Source organism: Hydra vulgaris, chromosome 06 (genome assembly GCF_038396675.1).
Source record: "Hydra vulgaris chromosome 06, alternate assembly HydraT2T_AEP".
NCBI lineage: Eukaryota > Metazoa > Cnidaria > Hydrozoa > Anthoathecata > Hydridae > Hydra > Hydra vulgaris.
In genome coordinates, this window is record NC_088925.1 from 26,612,295 (window position 1) to 26,638,395 (window position 26,101).

The following is a 26,101-nucleotide window of genomic DNA, read 5'->3' on the forward strand; positions in this document are numbered from 1 at the left end:
GAAAAACATTCTCTTGAAGAGCAAATTACCATCGAGAGATAACTAAATGTAGTTGCAACATGCCACTGGAATTTAGGAAAAGGTTTGTCCCACCAATGCTTACAAACAAAGCTCAGGGAAAACCTTTAGCAATCTTTAGGAGTAAAAGATGCAAGAGCAGCCAAACAAATTGTATCTCAAGTTATTTCCAATAAAAAACTATTCTCTGAAGGTACTATTCCACTTACAAAAGCATCTGGCGGACCTCTGCTTATAAGTACCTCTTTAAGTACTTATACTTAAATTATTTTGCCGTATTTATTTAACGAAAATTATTAAAAATTAAAACAAAGTAGGTTTCAGGAAGTATGTTTTTAATTAGTTTCTAATCACTTTAAAAACAAATACTTTGGAAGTTTTAAACAAGCTTTCTGAACAAAGTTTAATATAAAAATAAATTATTTATATTTTGGTGTCAGGTCAAAGTAATGCACAGCCACTATAAAGCGCTCCAAAATTGACCACTTTAACTCTTCTAAATACATTTAAATTCGGGAATATTAAACAACATATCAAAGAAACTGATCAGAAATTGAAACCAAACATCAAACAGAAAAATGATTGAGCCAACTTTTCATAGCAATTTTTTTAAGAGCAGGTCAGCACTTAATGATTTTTTTTACCTGCAGTGACTTAAATTGCCAACGGAAAAGGAGATTCTGGTACAGTCTGAGTTGTTGCTCACTGCAATGGTTTATCAAGTCTTGCATTTCATGTTTTTCAATCTTTCAAATTCCTGGTGGATATTTTGTTGAGGTTGGAGTTAACGGTGATGCAGGTTTTCTCAAGCTTTGTTTAAGCAATATTGATACTGCATTAAGAGTTGATAACTTACTGATAAAAACTTGGTTCCCAACATTCTTCACATAATTGAAGCATTCTAAAGTTTCAATTTAGTTGTAAAAGCTTGCTTTGAATTTATCCTTTAGCCAGATTTTGCTGAAATAAATGATAATTTCAAAAGGTGTTATTTAATGATAAATTATGCAAGCATGACACCCAAAATTCACACCTGCCACATCAAAGATATCATCAGTCACAAAATATCCCCCCAGAGTTAATCCTGCAGTTAAGCGGCCTAAAGTAATTTTATTTTTTCGCTTGTTGCGCTCTCGTCAGAGGATGCTTTTTAAACATTAGAAATATTAAGTGAAATAATAATTAAAAAAAAAGATGCTGCCCCATGCCAAACCCTTAGTCGATGTAGCAGCACTCCCTTGTAGCAGCAGGCTATAAGATAGTCGATGTATGTACTGAAGCCAATAAATATTCCTTTTGTTTATATTAAAAAGTCACTACATTGAGCAAGCTTCACACGAAAGCGCAACAAGCGAAAAAATAAAATTGTTTTAGGCCGCTTAACTGCATAATTACCCCCCCCCCCCGCCGGGGCCTTATAGTAAGCACACTGTTGAAACTGCTCATCAAGACTTTTATAAACACTAATGATTATCCAAGGTATAATTAAAGATTGTTTTGCTGCATAACTGATCTGAACAGTATGCATCTTTATAGAACTTCTAACATAATTCGATTTATTAGATTAGACAGCAAAGAGTTATAATTAACGATTTATAATGAACATTTTAACCCTTAACTGCTGTTAGTAATTATGAATTTTAATATTGCATGTAATAATATTAAAGGCTATTTGACTAAAAAAGTGTAATAAAAATTTGGAATAAATTTCTTGAAGAGAAAATAAAAGACTATGTCTTACAATTTAATCAAATTCAATTGGATAGTAGAAATTGGATAGTAGAAAAAGGTAAAAAAATAGGGCTTATATAGTGTTTCTTTCATTTAGTTTTGAAAATTAATGTATTTAAAAAGGTTTAAAGGGCCAATAAAAACTGTTTTTGATTTGTTTTAGTAAATGATAGTATTTTTGCAAGGTTTTGCACTTTTTTAGCACTTTTTTTTTGCATTTCGACAGTAGTTTATACTTTAGGAAATGCTGAGATATTTACGCTATGCTTAAGCTAATTGAAACCACATTTCAAATAGCAAATCAATATTTTATGTCTATAGAATGAAAATGATACACGTCGCAATAAAACAATCATAATAAAAGTTGTTGATATTACATAGTAGAACACTCATGTAAATTTTACTTTAAAAATAGTGATTGATTATCACAGTAATCGGTAATGTTTTAAGTTCTAAGTAGCAAAAAACTAACAAAATATAAACTAAAACTATCAAAAAACTTTATCTAGAGTTTGGTGGGGCCATATGCTACATTTGCACCAATTTTTATCAAGTTGTAATTCTTATTCTACAGATGTTTTTATAATCGCACCATAGAGTTTTACTTAATTTAAACATTTAAATTAAATTATTTTTCGCGATAAAATTAAAAGACTTCAATATTTGCTTCTCAGTGCTCATTGATGGCACGCTATCAAGTGGCGTTCTTGGGTCAGGTAGGTTGGCATTATCAGGATCCTTGTTTATTAAATAATTTTATTGCCAACAAAATGTTTTTGTTTTAATTTGTGTTTTTTGTTTAGATAAAAACTATAATATCATTTTTAATCCGATTATAACAATTATTATTAATATCTTACTTCTTAATAAGAAGTTTATAAAAAAACTTCTGGTGTAATGAATGTATTCATTTTGCTTTTTATCAGGTAATTAGATATGCTAAAGAAGGAGATTAAAAAAGATTCAGTAATATTTGAAAATATTTTTGGTAGTTTCTCTAATTTTCGCAATTAGATTTTAAGATTACAGTAGAATCAAGTGTTGTATACATATATATAATTTTTTTTTTTGTTAATTCACTTCTTCAAGGCCCAGAAAGCCACTACAGACGAGGAGGCTACTCAATTGTGGTTATAATCCTCTCTCAACTCTATAACTCCGAAACACGAACGCGGAACAATTGGCTGCTGAACCAATGGTCAGCCCATGAGTAAGAAATGAATGAACAGATTTTACGCAACCTGATCCAGGTTTCTGGCATCTGATTAAATGCAAGAAGGGCTAGAATGGCACAAGAGTTCCAGTGTGCATTGCTGATGTTTGGGATCTGTTTGAAATTTACGAAAGGGATCTCATTCCTCTCAGTTAAGTGACGGAAGACACGAGTGAGGTGATAGAGAAACTTCATACGGTATTCACGTTTTTTGTGTCGGCAACAACCATCACAACTGATTCCCACGGATTGAACTCCTTTAACACATCCTGGAGTCCTTCAAAGATTGGTTGAGCATTCCCTTCTTTCAATTTTAGCGCAGTTAACTTATTTTCTTTAGATTCATTCTTAAGGACCACGGCCTGATATTCAAAGCCCTCAATGTATTTGCCGTCAAAGTGAATGATCCACTTACCAAGATGAAGCGTGCTCACCAAGTGTTTCTTCACCTGAGTAGCTCTCGTGTAGATAGCCTTGTGGATTGCTGATTAACATGGGGTTGGAATTTTTATGCCCTCACCAGAAAGCTGGCGGTACACCACTGCTGCTCCGTGGGACGACAGCTTTAAGCATGTAACAAGACGTCTTGCAATGCCTGTTGGGTTATGCTTCCTTTCGCTTATTGATGCTGCGTTGTCATTCTCCCAAGAACTGTCTGTACTGTTTTCGGATGAGTCTGTGCTACTTTTGTAACAATTGCGTAGCGCTAAGCTGGTAAGTGTGGACACAGTTGCATCCATTGCCTTCTTTCGCTTGGGTGGGTGGATGATATTGGCATTAGCAGGTTTGCCAGTCGATTAACCAACGTGTTCTTTGCTCTCAATTTACAGTTTGTATAGGTTCTCATCCTCTTTGCACAACCATTCGTCTTTCATCTTGGTCATGTCATACAGTTCATTTAATTATCCAAAGTTTTGTTTTTTTCTGCAGCGCTCGTAGTCTTTCAGAAATTTTGCAAGTTTTTCACAAATGGCTTGATACATGCGGGAAATTCAACGTTTTGCTCCATAGGTCTTTAAGCTCTACAGCAATTAAACTGATTCTCTCTCCGTTATTGGTGGTGGATTCAAGAAATTTGAAACGCGTGTAATGACGTGTTTTTTCAAGGGCATGCAACTCCGTTCGTTCAAGGGTGATTCATAAATTGCCACGTTGCCTCTTCTTGATGGGGCTTAAAACTGGACCAAGTTATTTGTCCAGGTTTCCTTGTTCTTCTCCGTGTTAGAAGTGCTCTTCTTAAACAACTTGTTGTCTTCTACTCAGCAACTGAAATAGGAAAGGCCTTAACGTCAATATTAAATACATAACAAATTAAAGAAACTGTTATCAAGTTTTTAATTGAACTGTTATTGTTAATATATTTTATTTCAAAAGAAGCATATAACGATTATAGAAAATGAAAAAGGCAGACACTAATATAATATTATATGGTCAATTATAATTTGCGAAAGAGTTAAATGTAAATTACCAAATAATATGGATAAATAATAAGGATCTCTTTATACTTAAACTATAGAAAATGCGCAATAATTAAAATAAGGAAATAATAATGTTGACACCAAATTTAAATAATTAAAACTCAACTACCCGCTTTGAACACCTCGTTTATATACCAGTTTATGGCAGACTGCAAAACGGCTAAAGAAAATTTCAGAACTCTACAGAAGCTTCCCGATCAATTACGTCATCGTGGCGTCACTGTCCAGGCTGACGGCGCACAACGTTATACGATGTTCTAGAAAATTCTATACATTTTTTTGCTACATAAGTTATTGCACAAATCGGTTTCATGACTTATTTTATATAGAGTATATATATATATATATATATATATATATATATATATATATATATATATATATATATATATATATATATATATATATATATATATATATATATATATATATAACTTCCTGATGATCCAGCAATGGTGAAACTTAAAGTAGAAGATGGAAGTTAGATAAGTGTTTTTTACTAATTTATATATACGTATATATATATATATATATATATATATATATATATATATATATATATATATATATATATATATATATTAGTAAAAACACTTATCTAATTTTTGGTTACTTCAACACTGTGTTTCACCATCAGTAGGTTCATCAAAAAGATGCTTCCTGATGATTCTTCCTGATGAACCTACTGATGGTGATACACAGTGTTGAAGTAACTAAAAATTAGATTAGTGTTTTTACTAATTTATTATTGCTCTGTTCTTTTAGAACATTGAGCACTCTGTATAATAACTTTTGTACAATTACGAGAAAACTTTTTCATAAATATTCAACAGAATAAAGATTTCTATACAAAGTTATTGCTAAATGTATTTGTTATAGATTCCTATGAGTTTAAATGCTAGTGGTATAAGCCATAGCGTTGTCATTATGATCCAAAGTACGTCCTGTACATATGGTGGATCAAACATTATTGAAATACCTATGAAACTCTCTTTTGAAAATACTGCAAAGAAACCCTGGAGTCTATACCAGACAGTTAGAAAAAACTTCACGAAAAGCTGTAGAAAATCTATCATTAATCAAATAAAAGGTTTAGGTAATTTACATCCCTAACATATTTATTACAGAAATACGTATATATATTTTTTATATAAAAAATATTATTTTTTATTACTTCTTGTCAAAAGCCCTAAAGATTCTATAGGATTTTGAAGAAAAAAAGTTGATATTAAAAAAGGTTTTTTAACTTATTTGTTTCAATATTAAGGGTCTCAATTCTAAAATTTTTTTTTAGTTTCAAAACCGTACAAATACATACATACATAAATTTTTATTAGGGTATCCCTAAAAAAAATTTGTGCACGCATGTTTTTCCCATTCCTTTATGTCTACTGAGTTCATATATATGATTAAAAAATCTTTCTGAGGTCGATTATAGCTATATGTAAAATCTCAATTTCCTAATTTTTGATAAAATTTGAGCTTTTTTTACCAATTTAGATGCGAATTCAACAATTTTAAATTTTTATTGCTCCTTACCTTAGAGAATTTAGGAAACTAATGTTTTTAGACTATAAAAGACTCAGTCCATCAGGCCTATTTGGTACAGAAGATTCATTGGAGCTTGATTCACAGAGGGGGTCGATAATGATTAGAAAACAACTTTTGTGTTTTCTGTATGCTGTTTTGTTTTGACTTGATTTTGTCTATTCTTTTGATTTTAACCGCTTATAGTAATATTTAAAAGTTATATATGAACTAGTTTTTTAATATATATTACTTGTATTAATTAAATGTAATTTTTTTAGGGGGACACCATAATTTAATTTTTAAAAATTTGTTTCAGAATTAACAAATGATAAAAGTATTAAATAAAGTGGGTCGTACTCAAAAAAAAAAAAGAAAGGAAGGCTGAGAAGTGGATCAACAGTGGATCCAGTTTCAGGGATAAAATACTAAAGCTCCATAATAAGCACATAAATCTACATCATCTCAAATCATTAAATTGAAACTCTAGCAACTTCTGGCAATTTCTCTAAGATACAGACAACTTTACTATGACAACTACTCTAAAATACAGAATGAGTTTTTAGAGAAGAGTAATACACTCTTTGATATTTCATTAGCAAATTTTGAACAAAAAGTAAATTAGGATCGTTTTCGTTTTGAGAATGCAAAAAGGAGGATATAAAGTTTTATCTAGGTCAAAAAGGAGATCGAAACATGTATATTACAGAAGAACTGGATTACAAAATTCATAAAAATAAATATATTCGGCTCAAGAGGATGGAGGAAGCAAGAGGTAAAGATAGTATCACAATTAATCCAACAAAATACAATGAGCTTGAGGCTTCTTTTTATTCATCTGGAATTGATTCTGAACTGGATCTTAGTTTAGATATTTCAGATGATGAAAAATTACGTAATAGATTCAGTCATTCTACTAAATCTAAGATAATGATAAGTATAAGTGCTGAAGACCTGGTAGACTGTACTGCTTCAGTTTCTGCTCGATACAGAGTAGGTGTATGCCCACAAACTTCATTAGTAGCAGCTATTTGCAATAAAGCTGGTGTAAATGTAGAAGGTATTAATCTATCGAGAAGTGCAGTCCATAGAAAAAGATATTTGGAGATATTAGGAGATAAACTAAATCAAGAAGTTATAATTACTCTGAAGAGAAAAAAGCTATGTGTTTATTTTGAAGGAAAAAGGATAAAATGGATTGAAGAAGATCTAAAAATAACTGTTTTTGTAGAAAGAATAGCGGTCAGTGTTACATCCTCTAATATGGGTGACACAGATGATATACTACTAGGTGTTGTTTAGACACCAAGTTCTGAACGAAGAAATGACCTGGCTGAAAAAAGTAAAGACCAGGCTGAAGCAATTTTGAAACTGCTAGAATACTATGACATTGCAGATCAAATAATTGCTGTTTACTGTGACACTACTGCATCCAATACTGGAATACACTCTGGAGCTGTTGTTATCCTTAGCTCCATTCTTAATATTAAACTTATATGGTTTCTCTGTAAAAGACATATGCTAGAAATACACATCTCACACTTTATGGAGGCTTTGACTTGAGGGAAGACGAAGGGACAAGATAAGGGCTGCATGTCAAACTCTATAAAAATTGGTATTTTTTCAAGAAAGAGGTTGACAAGATGATAGATCTCGTTAGGTTTTATTGGAGTCAGCTTTAGGTTGAGTCACCCCTTGAAATTGAAATTGCTAAGAAAGCTCTGAAGTTTGGAAAAGAGGCCCTTGTCTCAAAAACTATTGTGAGGAATGATTACAGAAAACTATGCGAGCTTTTTGTTTTCTATATGGGAGAAGAAGTACCTGGACTGTGTTTTCATCAACCTGGAGGCTGCCATGAAGCTAGGTACAGTATATTGAAAAAAAAAATGCATAAGTATAATATTTTACATATAAATAAAAAAATATAATAAACAAATATTAATGGTGATAAAATCTTACTTTTTAGGTTTATGGCTGATGCTTTATACGTTCTTACCCTGAGAATAACCGATAAGATCGCCATGATTATGAGCGAAGTGGAAAAAAAGATGATAGAGACAGCAGCCTTTTTTACATCTGTCAGTTATGCATCTTGGTTTCTAAAGTCGTACTTGGTTGCAAGTTCACCCTCAAATGATCTTGCCGCTTTCAAGAATGCTTTTTGCATCAAAGAAAAATATCCCAATCTTGGTTCAGCATTGATTGCTAGTATGCAATGACATAACTGGTACTTGACTGAGCAGTTAGTGCTGCTATCTCTGGCTGATGAAGATGTAGAGCAGGAAGTGAAAAAAGAAATGTTGGATAGATTAGTTCAGTATGATGTTCCTGACAAGTTTAAGATTGGAGAACCTGAGCTACCAATCATATTGAAGTTCACTGAGCTTTGGAAACTGGTTTGTCCAGAAAGTTTGTTTCCGTTAAAAATCGCAGAAGTCTCTGATGGTGAAGTAGAGCTGTGGAGGATGGAAAAAGCCCCAAATTCATCAGATTTATTTGTTAAAAAATTTGTTAAAAATTTGATTTGCGTCAACAAGTGTGTAGAAAGAAACTAAACTTTATTCAGGACTTTGTAGGTGGATTTTTTTTTCTTTTTTTTTGTTATTTAGGTGCCCCAAGAAGACCTAACGGTCTTGTCACAGAGCACCGCGGAAGTACATCTAACCAGGAAGTTCACGTCTCTTTCCTCACCGTGACGCAAAAAATTTGTCCAAAGCTCGTGTCGAGCCTGGATCTCTTGCTTATAAAGCAAGCGCTCTGACCACTGCACCACGGCCGCTAAGAATAAATCTGACAATATGCAGCAAAACTTAATGCTGGTGGCCAGGGACTATAGAAAAAAGCTTTAAAAAGATCTTTCCAAGTCCCAATTAAAAAATATATAATTTATTATTTTTGAAATACATATTATTTGACACATTTTGGTATTTTTATTAGGAAAATGTGTAAAATTTCGATTTTTAACAAAAAATGGAGTTTCACATATTGCTGAAATTGTGGTCCGACAATGTTTTTCTATATATATTTGCAATCTGGAGGCACGAGAGAATGGGATAAAAATGCGTGCACATAAAAATTAAAAAAAGTATAAATTTAGGAAACCCTAATATATATATTATAACAACTCTTAAATCAATTTATTCCGCGTAATTACAATATTCTTTAGAAAACACTTTAATAATTTTATTGTACTAAATTTTTTTTCTCTATCTTAGTTCTTTTAGACATTTTATTGAATAATTTTTTCAACATTATTACCAGACTACATAGTTTCCATTTTTAAATACGATTAATTATTAAAAATAATTGGCTTTATATATATATATATATTATATATATATATATATATATATATATATATATATATATATATATATATATATATATATATATATATATATATATATATATATATATATATATATAATATATATATATATATAATATATATATATATATATATATATATATATTATATATATATATATATATATTATAAAAATATATATATATATACATATATATATATATATATAAGCCAATTATTTTTAATAATTAATCGTATTTAAAAATGGAAACTATGTAGTCTGGTAATAATGTTGAAAAAATTATTAAAAGAGAGAGAGAGATCTACATACTCAACGATCTATCCAACTATCCAATTTAATTATAAAAACCAACATTGGACTTTACTGTGATGATGGCTTGCTGATATTACGTAATTCTAACAGTCAAGAAATGGCGCGAATGCAAAAAAACATAATCCAAAAGTTTAATAATAAAGGATTTCAAGTAGACATCATATGGTTCAACCCTCTATTTAACAAAAATGCCTCCACAAAATTTGCTAAAATTTTTTTAAATTTACTAGAAAAAACTTCCTCAGCGGCCTTCAGCATTAAAATTAACGTAGGGGCATTGATTACGTCAATAATTTTTTGGTGGATTATACCTCCCCTTCCGACCTCTTGTCAATAACTTATCAACATTCAATTCCAATAAAAACAAACGCTTGACCCACATGGGTTTTTATTTGGGTTCCGTGTGCGATACATGAAAACCCACTTCAAGTCCATTTAGGAAAAGTTTTTTTTTTAATTGGATAACCCTCTTTCCTGAAAAATGTACAGCGTCACAATCCGTGAATGTGTCAATCTTTTTCACTTTAAATTTAGACCTTACCCAATTTTACAGTAAAAGCCAATTATTTTTAACAATTAATCGTATTTAAAAATGGAAACTATGTAGTCTGGTAATAATGTTGAAAAAATTATTCAATAAAATGTCTAAAAGAACTGAGATAGAGAAAAAAAATTCAGTACAATAAAATTATTAAAGTGTTTTCTAAAGAATATTGTAATTACGCGGAATAAATTGATTTAAGAGTTGTTATAAAATAATTGAAAGTAGAGTTGTTTGAAATACCTAACATAATTTATCATACTATTACATAGTATGTTATAGTATAATAGATATTATACCAAATAAATATTATACCATTACATACTATGTAATCGCATCATAAGTTATGTTGCTATACCTACTACATAAATTATTATACTACTGTGGTTTATTTTAACAGATTTTATAATATCGGGTAGATAGTTTTCAGATTTTTTCAGTTTTTAAAAACAATAGTTTTGAAAATAAAAGCAATATTTAAAATAATGATTTTTTTTTTAATTAGAGAGTTACGGTCGAGGAATATACTGGGATAACGTAAAATCTCAAATATATCTTTGTAAGAATCAGCATGTTGAAAGGTATGCAGTTTTTTAATTTGTTTAACAGACGTTAGAAGATAACAGTATAGTTTTTGTAATATATAATGATATGTAATAATAATGTCAATTTTAAATGTAATAATATCGTCGTAATGTTGTTTTTATCTTTTGCTCTCAGTGGGGATGAGGTTTGCATCCCCCAACACCAGAATCTAAAATTCCTAAAAGTATCTTAGAAATTGAGAACTTTTCTTTTTTTTCATTAGGAGACGCAAATATGATACAAAATACAAAAATATTTCAACACCCCCCCCCCCCCCATCTTCAACCAACAATTCCTGGATATCCGTGCAAACGTCTCTTGCGCCATATATTAAAATTCATTCTCGTTCTACTCGTCATTCATTTAAGTCTTATCCTTTTTCTGTGACTGTTTCTAAGTGGTCAAATAATCATTATTCGTCAAGATTTTTCCTCAAATATCACTTCTTTGGAATTCGCTTCCTTCATTTTCTTTCCCGATTTATATAATTTACAATCTTTTAAGTTGTCTATCAATCGTTATCTTGCTCTCTAAACTTTACCTTTCTTCTCCAGCAACTTCCAACTCTAATAGTGTTGCTTGCAGTCTTGTTGGAATCGAAGGTGTTGAAAAAAAAATTGTAATCTTTTATTTCAAATAAAAGATAACAACGTGTAATTGTGAAATATGAAACATAAGTTCATTTAAATATTAATATTTTGCAGCGTTCTCTTTTATGAACGTTCGGTGGATAAAGCTTAAGTTATAACCATTAAAAAATGCCACCCTCCACAAAATGGAGAGGGTTGGCATAAGTTTACCTAGCCATAGCTTTTAAACACTAAAAATCATGAGACAAAGTTTGAAACCTATTAATGAATTTAAATTTAGTATAAGATAATTAAAACTAATTGCCTTCACATTTGGGGTAGAGAGTGTAAACATTTTGGGGTATTTCTGTTACCAGCCAACAATGGCTGTTGATTTTTTTGCAAAACATTCTCATTTAATATTACCATGAACATATTTAGGTTTGGTGTTTCCACAATGCCTAATTCATATGTCTAATTCCACAATGCCTAAATCAATGGCTAAGTCATATTTGAACCATTAAAAAAATTCTGCCGCCTTTTAGAAGCCAGAAACGAAAATTTACGCAACGAAGTTAGAATGTATTTTTAGTTAAAAAAAAAAAAGTACTGTGTATTAGTACTTATTACTATTACCATTACATGTATGAGTGTTAGGCGGATAAAGGTTAGGAGACTAAACCTTTATCACACTGATATTTGAAATCAGTCGATGGAATTAAATTTAGTTTAAAATAGTAAATAAAATGTTTTTGTATCCTTATTACTTTCATATTTAGGATGTTGGGTGTTTTTGTTACTAGACACCAATCGCCGCAGCTTTATGCAAAATATTTTGCTTGAAAGAGTTGCTTGGGAAATATAAAACAATCTGCTTTTAAATGTTGTATTTATTTGAGTTAAGTATATAAAAAACTACAACACATGCTTTCAACACAGGGTTTGATTTTATCGAAAAGACACCAAACCTTTTGTATTTATTGTGACAACAGCAATGATTATTTTGAATTTTTAATTATGCTATGTGTTTTATTCGCGTGGTTTTCTTTAAACATTTAGCTATGACACTAATACTTAATGTGTTCATTTGTGACAATAACAATGGTGTTTTTGGATTTTTAATCATATGATCTGATAAGAAATAATGCATGATAAATTGTCAATAAAAAGATCTAATAAAAAGAAAGTAAGAAGCCACTTAATAAAGTTTAGAAAAAAGTTGAAATTCTAGATTTGCAAATAAGTTTCTCAAAGAAACCAAATGTAGCCCCCCGTTATGTCTCTTTTGTAATCTTTGGTAATATATCCAATATATTTTAATGATTGCATTTGTCTTGCTCCACTGAGTAAGCTCCCGTGATTCTCGTAATTGAATAAGTACAAAGGAAATAAAGTTTAGAGTTTTTTGCATTTCATTTTGGCAAAGTTCTTTTTAAGAGTTTTGAAAGAACTGCACCCAGATTACTTGGAGATTTTTTTATGGAAAAAAACTTTATTCTTATGAAAATGCTCATTGAGATCTGATTATGCAAAGCTATATCCAAGTTTCATTTAACCTGATTATTTGAAATTTCATCCAAACTTTTTTTGCGAACCCTTTATTAACATATAGTTTTATGTGAACTCTGGACTTCATAAACATATCTGTTTTTTCTTTGCAGGATATATCAAGTTTCATCCAAGGAAAAAATTTAGTTACTAAATCAGACAAGAACTACCATGATATTCACTTTAAAAGAACATTAGTGCTATATATGTAGAAAGAGTATCTGTTCAATTATTACCCAACTGTACAACTATAAATTTAGTTCGTACAACTGTACAAACTAAATTTATAAAAAAAAGTTTTAAAGATCTTAAAATCAATTTTAAAAAGGATTTTTAAATTAGATAAATAAAAAAATTAACAAATGAATGAATGATTTTCTTTAAATTTTCTCATTACATTCTAGATATTCAATTAAAGAATAAAGCGTTACAAGTATCGTAGCGCAGCAGTTAAAACGACGGCCGTAAAATAAGAAAATATTCCGAGGTTTGATCCCTGTTTTAGCTATATAAAAAACGATTTAAGGAATGCAGCGTAAACTTCCTCGTTAAATATTCTTCAACGGTGCTCATTGATAAGAATTTGTTGTTTATTTAAATTTTATGAACCATTTAAAATCAGATTTTATTAATTCTATAATTACCAGTTGGTTTTATCACTTTGTTGACCATTGTGTACTTTTTCAACTTTGGTTTCAAATCAAATGCTGATGAGTTAAACTCTTTCATTTCAAAGTTTAATTATATCTATCCTCCAACAGTTTTTGAAATTGCATTTAAAAAAAAGCAATCCCTTATAAAACATAAAATAAGGAAATATAATAAAAGTTTACTAGAACAAATAAAAGAAATAGAAAAAAGTGGGACTCGAAGAAATACGGCCTGGTCGTCGAAAACTGCTAAAAAGATTCGCAAATTAAATTTAAAAATAATGAAGAAAAAGAAATAAAAGAGTTCAAACTTTCTATTATGCCAGAAGATAAAAAAATAATTTAGAATAAAAAACTGAAAAACTATATAAGGATGCGTCATACAATTTTATAAGTACGAAAAGTGTTAAATAACAATTAATAAGTTGTTATACTTGAAACGAAGTTAAAAGAAAATAGAAATACCATCTAATAAAAAAATGACTTTTTCAAGCTTATGTTTGAAAGTGAGATAGCTAAACTCTAGAGAAAAGTCAAAGTTTTTTAAAACTATTTTATTCCAACATCCTCCCCGAAATAAAATGAAATATTTTCCAAAATTAGTTTGGTATGCTAATTGACGAATGTCGCCATCATTTCGTAAATTGTATTTAGTTTTTTCTTTTTCGTTTTACAAGTTATAAAATGGTACAGGGGATAGATTATTTTTCATTTAAATATAAAGCAAATAGCATTAAAAATATTAGGCTCGTATATATTAGAAACTTTCATTTTAATTAAAAAAAGCTTGGCATGAGTAAATTGTTTCTTGAAATTAACGAGGCGTGCAACATGTTTTTGTTGACGATAAAGAGGTTCGAGTTTATTTTTATTCGTACTAACTCGCACAATGATCACGTTCACTCATTCATTGTCACGTATAGTTTATGTGACAACGAATGAGTGAATAATATAGTTTAATTAAATTGTTTATTTAGAAAACTCTTTGTTTAAACTTAAACTTGCTTTTTTATATTTTACTGCTCAAATATGTAATAACTCCAAGTCAGATTTTTATTGATAAAAATATCAAAAAAGTTTGTAACTTTGATTTTTTTATAAATTGTATTACCAATAAAAAGTGGTGGTATGTCATATGGTATAAATCTGTGGTAAAATATCTTTTCTGATTAGGATGTAAAAAATTCCATTTTGTTTAATTAATATTAATAGACAACTTATTTTTCTTAAATCAATCAGAACTCTTACTGGTTTTTTATTCTTATTATGAAACAGTAATTTAATATTATTGTGAGATAAAAATAAGTTTGCGTTGTCTTCAAACATAATCGTCGTTAACTTTGAACTAATGACCCCTGAGGAAATTCACAAGTTATATCAAGCAAGTTTAGTGGTGATACTATATTTACGTGTACAAATTATTTTCGTTTATTTAAATAGCTTTTAAGCCAAGTTAAAGCATAATCACCTACATCGTAAGTATTTAGTTTATTTAAAATAATTTTGTGATCAATTGTATTGAAATCTTTAGCTAAGTCGATAAAAACTCCAACTGTATATTGGTAACTTTCAAAAGGGTTAGTTATACCTCGAATAAACTTGAAAATTGGTAATATACGGTAGTGGTGTAGTGGAAGAACACTTAACTCAAAAGCAAGAAGTTCCGAGTTTAATCCACACCACTCCATGGTAGTAACACGCTTGTTTAGTTTTTTAAACTAGTTAAGCGTGTTTTAGTATTTTAAAGGCGCATTCATACTCTTCAAAAGTTATTTCAAATGAATTAAACTGTGGCGTATTAGGAGTTGTTACATAATCTAATATATTAATTGCTTGCGGAATTTCTTTGGATAAATTTGGTCCAACAGTATTTATATAATTTTTTTTTTAAGGTTTTTTCGTTGACGTTCAAATAATTTAGCGTAAGTTTTATATAAAGCTTCATTTTTATTAGTTTTAGGTATTTGATGTAGAAAGTTTATCTATATTAAATACCTAAAATTTTCTAAAATCCTTAATCCATGGAGATTTTATATTTTTTAATTTGCGATTTATCTTAATGTTTGTCAATATTTTTTTAAGTTTTGTCATTCAGATTCCCAAAATTCCAGTCAATTGTTCTTTAGGTTTGCACTTTGAACTAAAATCAAGTTATTTGCCTGAGTTATTTTTTGCATTCTAGTTTAATAGATCAAAGCCTTTTTTGTTTAAAAAATTTTGAAACAACCTATGCTTGTAAAGAGGACTATATGTTGAACTATTAAAGGCAGGCGGTTGATTTCTGTTAGTTTTAATTTTTGAATGATAAAAGCTTAGTATAAGAACTGTGGACAAACTCGCAAAGATTTATTTCAAACCTGATAGTTTTAAAAACTTTGATGATATAATTTTTTGGTAAACTAAGTTAATACCAATTAAATTTTATTTTATCTTAAGTATTATTTTACATTTGGTATCATATGAACAACTATTCAAGCGTTTTTATTTTGAATATTTTATTAAAGTATTTTGTTTATTAAAAAGAAAAAAAACTAAAAAGGTAGAGTTCGTTCTTAAATTGAACACACACACTAAATAAGTTCAAAATTAGTTACTTACTGATTGTGGCTTTTTGTCAATATTGTTTTTATATATATATACAAATAACCCTATTATTTCAATTGAAAATCATCTTGATTGCAAGAATAATTTCAAACAAATTCAAAAATATGAAAATAAAATGAAGAACAAGTAGTTAGGGCAATTGAAGTAATAACCATGTTATCATTATGTAGAGTAGCGTTTATGTACAGGATTCCAATGTCAACTCTATCATACGGGTTAAAAAACCATATCAAGTCTGTTTGATTTAAAAAATGTAAAAAAGCTTAGACGGACGGAGTTAGCATTTGCATCAATTTCGCTATTTTTAAAAATGGGCAGTAAGTTAAATAAAGTTTTTTTGTTTAAATATTACGCTAATCAAAACATTTAAATTTGTTATAACGATATAACAAATTTAATTTTTCGTTATAACGCAAATCTATGATACAAAGTTATATTATAGGTTTGCTTTAATATTATTATATATAATATTAACGCAAAATTTGTTGTTGTTATATAGCAATAGACCTGCTTGTTATACTTCAAAAGATAACGGCATCAAATGGGCAGGTTATTCAACTTAAATTTAATTCCATTTACTTTTAACATTATAACTTTTTTATTGTATTTTCGAAATCCTTCTTCATCATACTGCAGTATAATGTTTAAGTAAAATTAATGCACTCGTATTTAATTTAAAAATGAATAGTTTACTTTTTATTAATATAGCTTTAGATTTGAGCGTTGGTTCAGTTTTGGGTCATGACGTTCTGAACAGAGATTTATACGCCATTCACAGAAATCAAAAGTTATATTTGAAGTTTCATAGTACTTATAACACATGGTTGGCTATAACTAAAGAAGAGTTCAAAAATAATGTCTTTGCTAATATTGATTGGAAACGTTTAAAAAGATTAGAAGGTTATTTCGATCAAGAAGTAACTTTTGGGACACATTATTGGATGGGTAAGATTTTTTACTTGTTTTTATTACGATGAATTAAACAATAACTTGTAAAAAACTATTATTAGTTTTTAGTATAACTTTTTTTAAAACATCCAGGTCGAAAATAAGTTAACAACTAGTTAGCTTCATAGCTTTTATAAAATTTTTTCATTGTAGTTTTACTTTATCTCTTTACTTTTGAGATTTGCAGATTTATTGCCAAAAAAATCTGACCACTCATAGCTGTTCATAATAATTATTATAAATGCAAAGTTTGCGTGCAGCGCACCAAACAATTACGTGTAGTGCTGGTGATTGTGTAGTAATTAACCATCAGAAAAATATCTTAAATACTCTACATACATTAAAAGCATGTGTGATTTAATCATTATTAATTTAGAGTATGATGTACAACATCACTTGTTAAACATGCACAGATACAGCATTTAATGAAACAAGTCTAATTGAATGACTAATAAATGTTTGAAGATGAAGACAATTATTCATGATTGATCAATTCAAGAAAATTTTGTGGAAAACCAAGAATTACCACTCCTAAAACCGACAACGTAATACGCTGTTTGGTTGTGAAGCACACACAGGTTTTAAGCTCACTAACTCTTGCTCAAATTATTTCTAGTGTAAATGTTAGTACTCGCACTGTTGGAATTGAACTGTGCTGCTTCAAGCCACGTCATTCTCAAAAAATGTTTGTAATTGCTATAATTTTAAAAAGAACAGGATTGGCCTATTAAAATGTGACGACCTGTCATGTTCTCAGGCAGAACGCAAGTTAAGTAGTTTGCAGCACATCAAGTCTATTTTCCTCGGCCACTAAACTCACCCTTTTATCCAAGATACATTGCACCATCTGTTAAGCAGTGTCCAGCAATTACAATTTAAAGTGTAATATTGTAAGTCTCTTAATGCTTAGAAGCCGCAAAAAATAGACGCTAATTAAAGATTTGCGGAGCTTAAACAAAGTACTAACATTTTTTATATTTTTTATTCATTTATGTTTATGTATTAAATATTGTTTGTTTTTTTTAAACAAAAGCGTTTTCTTGTAGTAAATGCGTACATTATAGTGTATACTGTATATATACAGTACAAAAATGATTATTGCTGTAAACATTGCATGGTTAAATCATTTCGGTGACAGCTGTACTAAAAAAATAGTTGAACATTAAATATCGCTATTTTGTTACTAATGGTAGATCGCTGCGTATCTATCTAGCTACATCTACATCGCTAATACGCGTAACTATCTAGCTACATCTACATCGATATTTTATTACTAATGGTAGATAATTTGTAAACATGTCGTTGTTTTGTACAACGACATGTATAATAAAAACGTATGCATGTTGTTTTTTCACACATACACGTTATTATGTATACTTTGGTTTAGTTTAATATAACCTAAACTAAACCAAAGTATATCTTCGGTTTGTACATGTATGTTATGTTGTTTTGTATACTGTATACAAAATAACATAACTTACATGTACAAACCTAAGATATACAATATAACCTAAACTAAACCAAAGTATACAAAATAACGTGTATGTATGAAAAAACGACATGTATACATTATTCTGAAATACGTATGTATAAAAAAACGACATGTATACGTTATATACAACATATATGCAGTATACATGTTACTGTTTTGTGCATATATGTTGTTTTACATGCATATTATTATTTTGTTACCAAACGAAAGTAGTAGTAGTAGTAGTAGTAGTAGTAGTAGTAGTAGTAGTAGTAGTAGTAGTAGTAGTTGTTGTTGTAATAGTAGAAGGGGTGGATCCAGATCATCAAGAGCAGGGGGGGGGGGAATTTTTCAGCAACCCCACAAATCGTATTTATATAATTTTATTTTGACTATTACTCTTTTTCTGTTATACTCTTATAAATATGCTCATATATACTACTCTTTCATTCTAAATAAACTACTTTACCCGTTAGTTGTATATGCTGTATCTCCTCGATGTTTTAAGCTAGCTTTATAATTTCGCTTTCATGAGTTCTTTAATTTATTACAAGTAAACTCTGAAAATTTAAGTTTTATAGTATCTACTATTGTCTCAATATTTATTGCAGCGCCTTTTGACTTTTTAAGGTTTCGCGACCTAAAACTTCGGTCTAAATGTAAAGTTTTAATTTTTTTTTTTTTTACAATGTTTTATGAAGCTTTTTAATATTATATGGAAAAGTCAATATTGTTTAGTTAAAAAAAATGATTTTAGAATTTTGACCATACTACCACCTTAAGGATACTAAAAAACGAATGAACTCAAAAGCACATCAGCACCACCACAGGAAGTTTAAGAAGAATACCGTAGAAATGTTTAATGAAATTCTTAGAGCCGAAGAAAAAAACCATAATTGAAAAAGAATAGTACAACGGCAGACATGTCGTAAAAATAAAGTGTCGTAAAAATATACCTTCAGATGCAATGGAAGAATATTACAGGCAATCAATTTACATCCCTCTAAACTTGTCTTTACGTTTGTCTTCAAATCTATGCTAAATCTCAAAAGTATTATTACATTGAATCATAAAGATATTGTTGAAACTCTTTCTTGCAATCAGTAATGTCTTTCTTTCTGGCGTCATTCTTGGACTTAGTACCTAAAACTTACCTGCACCTGAAATTACATCAGAAGTTGAACTATGGCAGTTCCAACGTATAAAAAGGAAAAATGAGGGAGGAATTACATCACTACCTATTGATCTTTCTGTTATTTTCGATTTGCGTGACCTGATGCAATATCCAATTACTCACAAGTTATTTCAAATTATCAAGTCATGTCCTGTAAGTGTAGCCATTGCTTCTCAACCTTGCGAAGAATTAAAAATTGGCTGAAAACACTTTTGATAGAAAACAGATTAGTCGAATTGGCCTTACTTAATGTGCAGAGAGAAGTTACAGTAAATGTTGAAAACATGATTAACAATTTTGCGAAGTCGAAAAATCGTAAAATAGAACTTGTTATATAAGTTGTTTAAGTAATCAACAAATCAAGTATGCTTTTTTTTATAAAAGGCTAAAAATACTAGATACAAAAAAAAATGGTTATTTAAATTATGTAAGGAAGGGGGGGGGATAATTGCCCCCATCATCCCCCTTATGGACCCATTCTTGAATAGTAGTAGTAGTTGTTGTTGTTGTTTTTGCTGTTGTTTTTGCTGCTATTGTTGTTGTTGTTGTTGTTGTTGTTGCTGTAATAATTTAACCTTTGTTTAAGGAAACGAGAATGGTCTATATTTCCGAGAATCTACTGATGGCATCTGGGTTCAAAGAGCTAAATGGAGTGTTTAACTGCGGAAAGTATTCATTTGGACATATAGCTTATTGATTTTTTGTATTTTATTTTAAAACTTACTTTTTTTCATATTGTATATTATAACAGAATTTTATAGTTTTTATTAATTTTAGTGAATTCTTAAAACCTTTTTATTTAAAGTTGTATGCAACACTACGTTGCATAATCAGTTTCATTATACATTTGTAATCAAAAATCATATATTTAGATAATAAATTCCATCCACAGTGGTGTTAAGGCATTTTTTTAAACTAATTTGTTTTTTGTTATTGTTTATTTTCCGGGTTTTATATACGTTTTTTTTTTTACAAAAAATAAATCTGAATGAATCATACAGTTTTTCAGTTTTTCATTCATTCAGTTTTTCATTCAGTTTTTCATTCAGTTTTTTATTCAGTTTTTCATTCAGTTTTTCATTCAGTTTTTCATTCAGTTATTCATTCATTCAGTTTTTTACAAAACATAAATCTGAATGAGAGTGGGTTTCATTTGTTGAAAAAAAAAATCTGAAAAAAAAACGGATCTATTTTAAAAAAAAAAAACAAAAAATGTTATCATAGTCTGATAACAGTTTATAAAGTACGTTACTATTTTATTTTATTTATAAATGCTAAAAATAATAAAGTTGCTTAAAATTCTGGATCCGAAGGCTTATTTAATCATAGTCTATAGAATAATAGTTATATTCTATTAACTATGATTAAAGGTTTTTATCTTTTGCGTAACTAAGCAACCATTTCGTACTCTAATTTTTTTTCTTATTTACAAACGATTTGCAGCGTGTACATAAGGATTTTACTAAATTTTTTACAAAAAAGTTTTGAAAACTTGTCTGTAACTTAAATGTTGAAAGTTCCCTTAAAAAATTCTTCATAAAAATCAAAGATTCATTAATTAATAACAAATAAATTATTTTAATGTAAACAGTTGAACATAAAAATTTAAATATAAACAAAAAAATGATATAAATGTAAGTCAACTCGGAAGCACCGCGGAAGAGTGTTTAATAGGAAGTTCACGCCTCCTTCCTAACGAATGTTGCAAAACTTGCTAAAAGGTGGGGTTCAACCCATGGGTCCTTTGTTTCTGAGGAAAGTGCACTACCACTGCGACACGGCTGCTTTGTTATAATGTTATTTTATGTTACTTTATTTTTATGCTACTATTTTATTACTATGCATGAAATAATTGATATATATGATTGTTATGTAGGCAGTAATAATAATAATAGTAATGATGATAATAACAATAATAGCAATAATAACAATAATAATAATGACATGATGTATTTTTTTATGATAATAATTAATAACACTTCTTTTAACTCACTTAAGATAAAAAAAATCAAAAGTGGGGTGTGGATCGTGTGGTGTAACTGGCATTTTTAATGTGACTAATTGCAATCTCTTAAGATAATTTAGAATTATTAAAGATGTTGCTTCTATAGAAGCAATATATTTAATAACTCTAATAAATTTTTACACACTAGTCAATTGCGTTTCCAACTGCAATTAAAATGTCATTCTCGGTCAACAACAACATGCCTTAAGCTTTTCTTTACTTAATGAGGAATGCAGATAAGTTTAAATAATTTTTAACTTACTAAATGCCCGTTCACTGCTCACTTGTGACAATGAAAGTGTTAATAGATATTTGTAAGCAAGAAACAAGTTTTGAACAAACGGTTGCATTTAAGGAATATTTGTATGAAATACATTCATTACAAACATTTTTTACAAGACCTTACACAACGTTCAAAGTTTTGAAAATCTCTGTCATTCCCATTTTCAGTACTTTTTGTTGAAGTATTAGCACTAAGACTGAGTTCGATTATTCTAAATCACCGTCACTAGGACTCGCTGCAAATTTTTCTCACGATATTTTTGAGAGCCTGATGGGCTCTCAAAACACTACAAAATTAATTGGGCTGTTTGTAGCAGTGCTATGAAAATCAGATTGCAATCTGTCAGAAAAAAAAATTATTAAGCTGAGAAATTTTTGGAAGACTGTTTTGCGGGTAAAAGATTACTACATATGTCCAACAATATCTTTTGAGTAGTCCAAGATCATCTGTACACTTTTGTCGAAGATCATCTGTATTTTTCTTTTACTCTAATAACATCTGCCAATATCATCTGAAAATTCAATGATCCCCAACAACATTTTTAGAAAGATGTTACTACATCTGGTAAATTTCCTCTAAGTCCAATAACATCAGCAAGAACTATCTCCAGATGTAGCTACATCTGAAAAAAATTCTATATGTTACTACATCTGGTTAAAATAGTGCATTATTAGTTAATTTATCTTAACAATAACTTCATCTTAAAATTTATAATGTAGTTGCACAAATGCTATTACACTTTGATAATTTAAAAAATGTAACTACATTTGTAATATTCATTTAAATTTTGCACAGATGTTATTAGACATCAATGAAGTTTCAGATATTGTTGGACGGATGTTATTATACGTCATTATATTTACAGATGTTGCTGGACAGATGTTATTAGACATGGCAAAAACTGATGTTGTTATCCTGGCCCGTTTTGCAGAATACCATTTTCAACTACCTCTTCGAACGGTCTGGTTTCAACTACTTCTTTGAAAGATCAAATCATGCAGTGTCTCTAATGATTTTCCTGTTAACTAAGAAACGTTCATCTATGGTAGTGGTAGATCAATTACTCTATGGAAAACAATTAAGAGGATTTTCTTGGATGTGATCAAAGGCAATTTTTTTTGCCATACTTTTCTGCTAATGAATTCTTTTTACAAGCGACTCTATTTCAACTTCAGAATTAAGTTTACTACATCAAAAAGTTCAGAGGGTGTTGGTTTCTTCAAAAAATGAAATCGTCTTAGAATGGAAATCTCCAAAAGATTTTGTCTGCAGTTCTATTTTTGCTGAACCCACCATATTACAAGCACTTAAATAATCTAGACCTCTTGTTTTTAAATTTTTGGAAGTCTGTCGCAAAGTTGTGTATGCACTTAGTAGTAGAACGGCTGCAAGAAGCACATTGAGCTGACATCATTTGTCGTGCAGTGCTGTGGCTTCGAATCTTAATTTTGTATCGAATTTTAACAACACCCTTTTACAGTTGAAAACTTGCAATAGTGCTTAGAAAGAGTCAACTTTTAAAGTATCATAAGTTCTGAGAATTCGTTTCAACCCCATCTGTTTTGACCACCAGCGCACAGTGGGACAGAGTGTGCTAAAACACCAAAAAATCAATGTCGACATTGCGCAGTTAGAATTTGTCATAGTGGTGAAGGCATGTTCATTAGAGGAAATATCTTGTTAAAAAAACATTAAATATTAATTTAAGCGTTATTTTATGCAGCTATTTACACGTTAATTTGACATGTGTTCCAAAACGCTATTTTGCATTTTTTATTCCTCAACTTTCTTACGCTACTATTGTTGTAAATTAACTTTATTGACTTTCATTTAGAAATATATTATTTTAATTAACAATACTTTTTTTGCTCAGACTTATAAAAACAATTTATTATAAGTGTAATCATTTAGTTTTAATGCATCGAAAACTCCTACTAACCTTTACTATTAAGTATCAGATAAATCTTCCAATATCCTCCAAACATTTGACTATGTCAATCTCATGCTAAATGTATGTAAATAGCCATGCATCATAAATATTTTGCTACTTTTTGCAATAAAAAAAGTTATAACAAAAGATTGGTCTTTGGTTAAGGGTCAGTTGATGAGAAATACAGAACATGTAAAAAAGATGTTTCGTACACAAAGAATACCTAAAAAATCTTTCATTACTGTTATAATATATAAGTTCTGTAAATATAAATCTAAAAAAGTTATTTTTTGACAAATACTTGCATTGAAAAGTAATATTTTTGATGTTTACACTGATAAAAGTTGTCTTGCCATTTCGTACTTTTCACCAAAATTTAATTTTTTAATTTTTTTTTTATATTATATAATTACATATTTATTACTTTATTTATGCATTTTATATATAAATATAGATATTCTAATAAAAAAAACTTAATACGAAAATAATTTTGACACAAAAACTCGCTGTTCAGCGTGTTTCACCAATTTTTTGTAGTTTTGCAGATCCAACTCCTTGTCCAATAAGAACATTCATTCGTTTGCAAGAATCTCCTAAATAAGTTGATGTACTCTGAAAGAGACAAAATTAAGTTTTTGACAGGTTATAAGTTTTCCATAACATCAGTTGCGGAGAAATTCAGGACGTGGGCGAAACACCTCATGTCATACAGCATTTAGTAAAACGTCTTTAACATAACATTGAACTCCATGATATTAAACACGCTTGTTTGCTGCTCCATAAAAAGATTCTACCACAATTCTTTCAATTACGTTTTCATTTAAACCATTGCGTTCAAGCTCTGATTTTAATAGATGTTACAGCCCTGTACCTGTTGCATCCTTAATTTTTTTTTACAGCAAACAATTGTTCTCTCCATGTACATACCATTAATTTATCGTCTCCTGATCAATTACCGACGTAACTCGACTGCTATCCATTTGAACACTGAGTTTTTGATCACCAATTTTCTTGACATATAATTCTTCATCAAGTTTGAAAAATCAGCAAGAATATTCTTAACTGTGGTCTTTTACAACATAGTTACCAAGCCTCCACATCCACGCGGGTTTCTCTTTCTTTTGCATATCAAACATTTTTTCCTCTTTTGACTTGCCGGGATTGCTTTTTTACATGATTATTACTTGAAACTTTAAACTCTGCTATCAACAGTATTAGTTCCAAGAAGGTCCCGTGATCGATAGATTTATCGTGCAAATAGTAGAGAGCTTCACCCCGATTACCTCTGTTTGGAAGAGCTTGCCTCCCAATGAAAATGACTCCTTCAAAAATTTGTTTAAATGCTTTTTCTGCTTTTCCACTTGACCTTTGATTAAAGAGTTAGTACATATATTTTTTGTTATTAAGGTGTTCCAAGAAAACCTATTGGTCCTATCACAGAGCACCGCGAGAAAGCATTTAATCCAGAAGTTTTTGCCTCCTTCCTCAACCATACCACTTGGTGGCTTAGAGCCGGCTTCGAACCTCGAACCTCTTGGTTTTGAGCAGGAACTCTAATCACTGTGCCATGACTGCTCAAACAAATGTACCTTTAATATTTTATCTATTTGTTATTATTTTCTATTTGATAAAATTTTGATTATCTTTATTTAAATCTTTAACTTAAATCTTTCTTTGTTGTGCAACTCAATAATGCAATAACATCAGCGTTTTGTGATTCAAATCCTTTAAAAGCTTTGATTTTTTTAAATATGTTGGAAAACTTTTTTAAATCCATGAATAAAGCTAGAACCTTCTTTCAAAAATGCAATGCATGTATTACAATAAAGGGCCATGACTTGATTATCTTCAACTCTTGCGGTTATCCATCTTTTGATATATTTATTATTTGAAAAAAATTGTTGGTACACTCTTTTTGGATCATTTGGTAAATGCTTTACACCTGTATGGTTTGCCTGAATCATGTTATTGTTTACCAATGGTATTCCTTGGTTACGTTGTGCACTGTCAGGAAGATGTTATAGATCAGTCATTTGTATTGGTACGTTGAGGTTTATGGTTGAGACTACTGTAGTTAGCATCATCTACTGTTAGTTCTATATACACATCATTTATACTTTCTTCAGTAACTACTGCAGTAGGCTCTGACGTAAAGTGTGTTATAGTTTTACGGACTATTTGCTAA

The 26,101-nt window shown here is 29.6% G+C and overlaps 2 protein-coding genes across 2 annotated transcripts in view; both read left to right on the forward strand.

Moving 5' to 3' along the window:
- Nucleotides 1-20,468, forward strand: part of LOC105848419 (uncharacterized) — a 76,989-nt gene extending 56,521 nt beyond the window's left edge. Inside the window, exons 6-10 of the mRNA XM_065799726.1 lie at nucleotides 5,320-5,536; nucleotides 10,655-10,730; nucleotides 16,605-16,654; nucleotides 16,814-17,050; nucleotides 20,285-20,468. Of these exons, the coding sequence (XP_065655798.1) occupies nucleotides 5,320-5,536; nucleotides 10,655-10,730; nucleotides 16,605-16,654; nucleotides 16,814-17,050; nucleotides 20,285-20,358 (654 nt within the window). The 3' untranslated portion in view covers nucleotides 20,359-20,468. The remainder of the gene's footprint in view (nucleotides 1-5,319; nucleotides 5,537-10,654; nucleotides 10,731-16,604; nucleotides 16,655-16,813; nucleotides 17,051-20,284) is intronic.
- On the forward strand, nucleotides 7,676-8,439 carry LOC136080995 (uncharacterized). Its single transcript, XM_065798341.1, has 2 exons — nucleotides 7,676-7,831; nucleotides 7,934-8,439. The coding sequence occupies exons 1-2, from the start codon at nucleotides 7,773-7,775 to the stop codon at nucleotides 8,184-8,186; spliced, it is 312 nt and encodes a 103-aa protein (XP_065654413.1). The 5' UTR covers nucleotides 7,676-7,772; the 3' UTR covers nucleotides 8,187-8,439.
- Nucleotides 20,469-26,101: the final 5,633 nt, after the last annotated feature.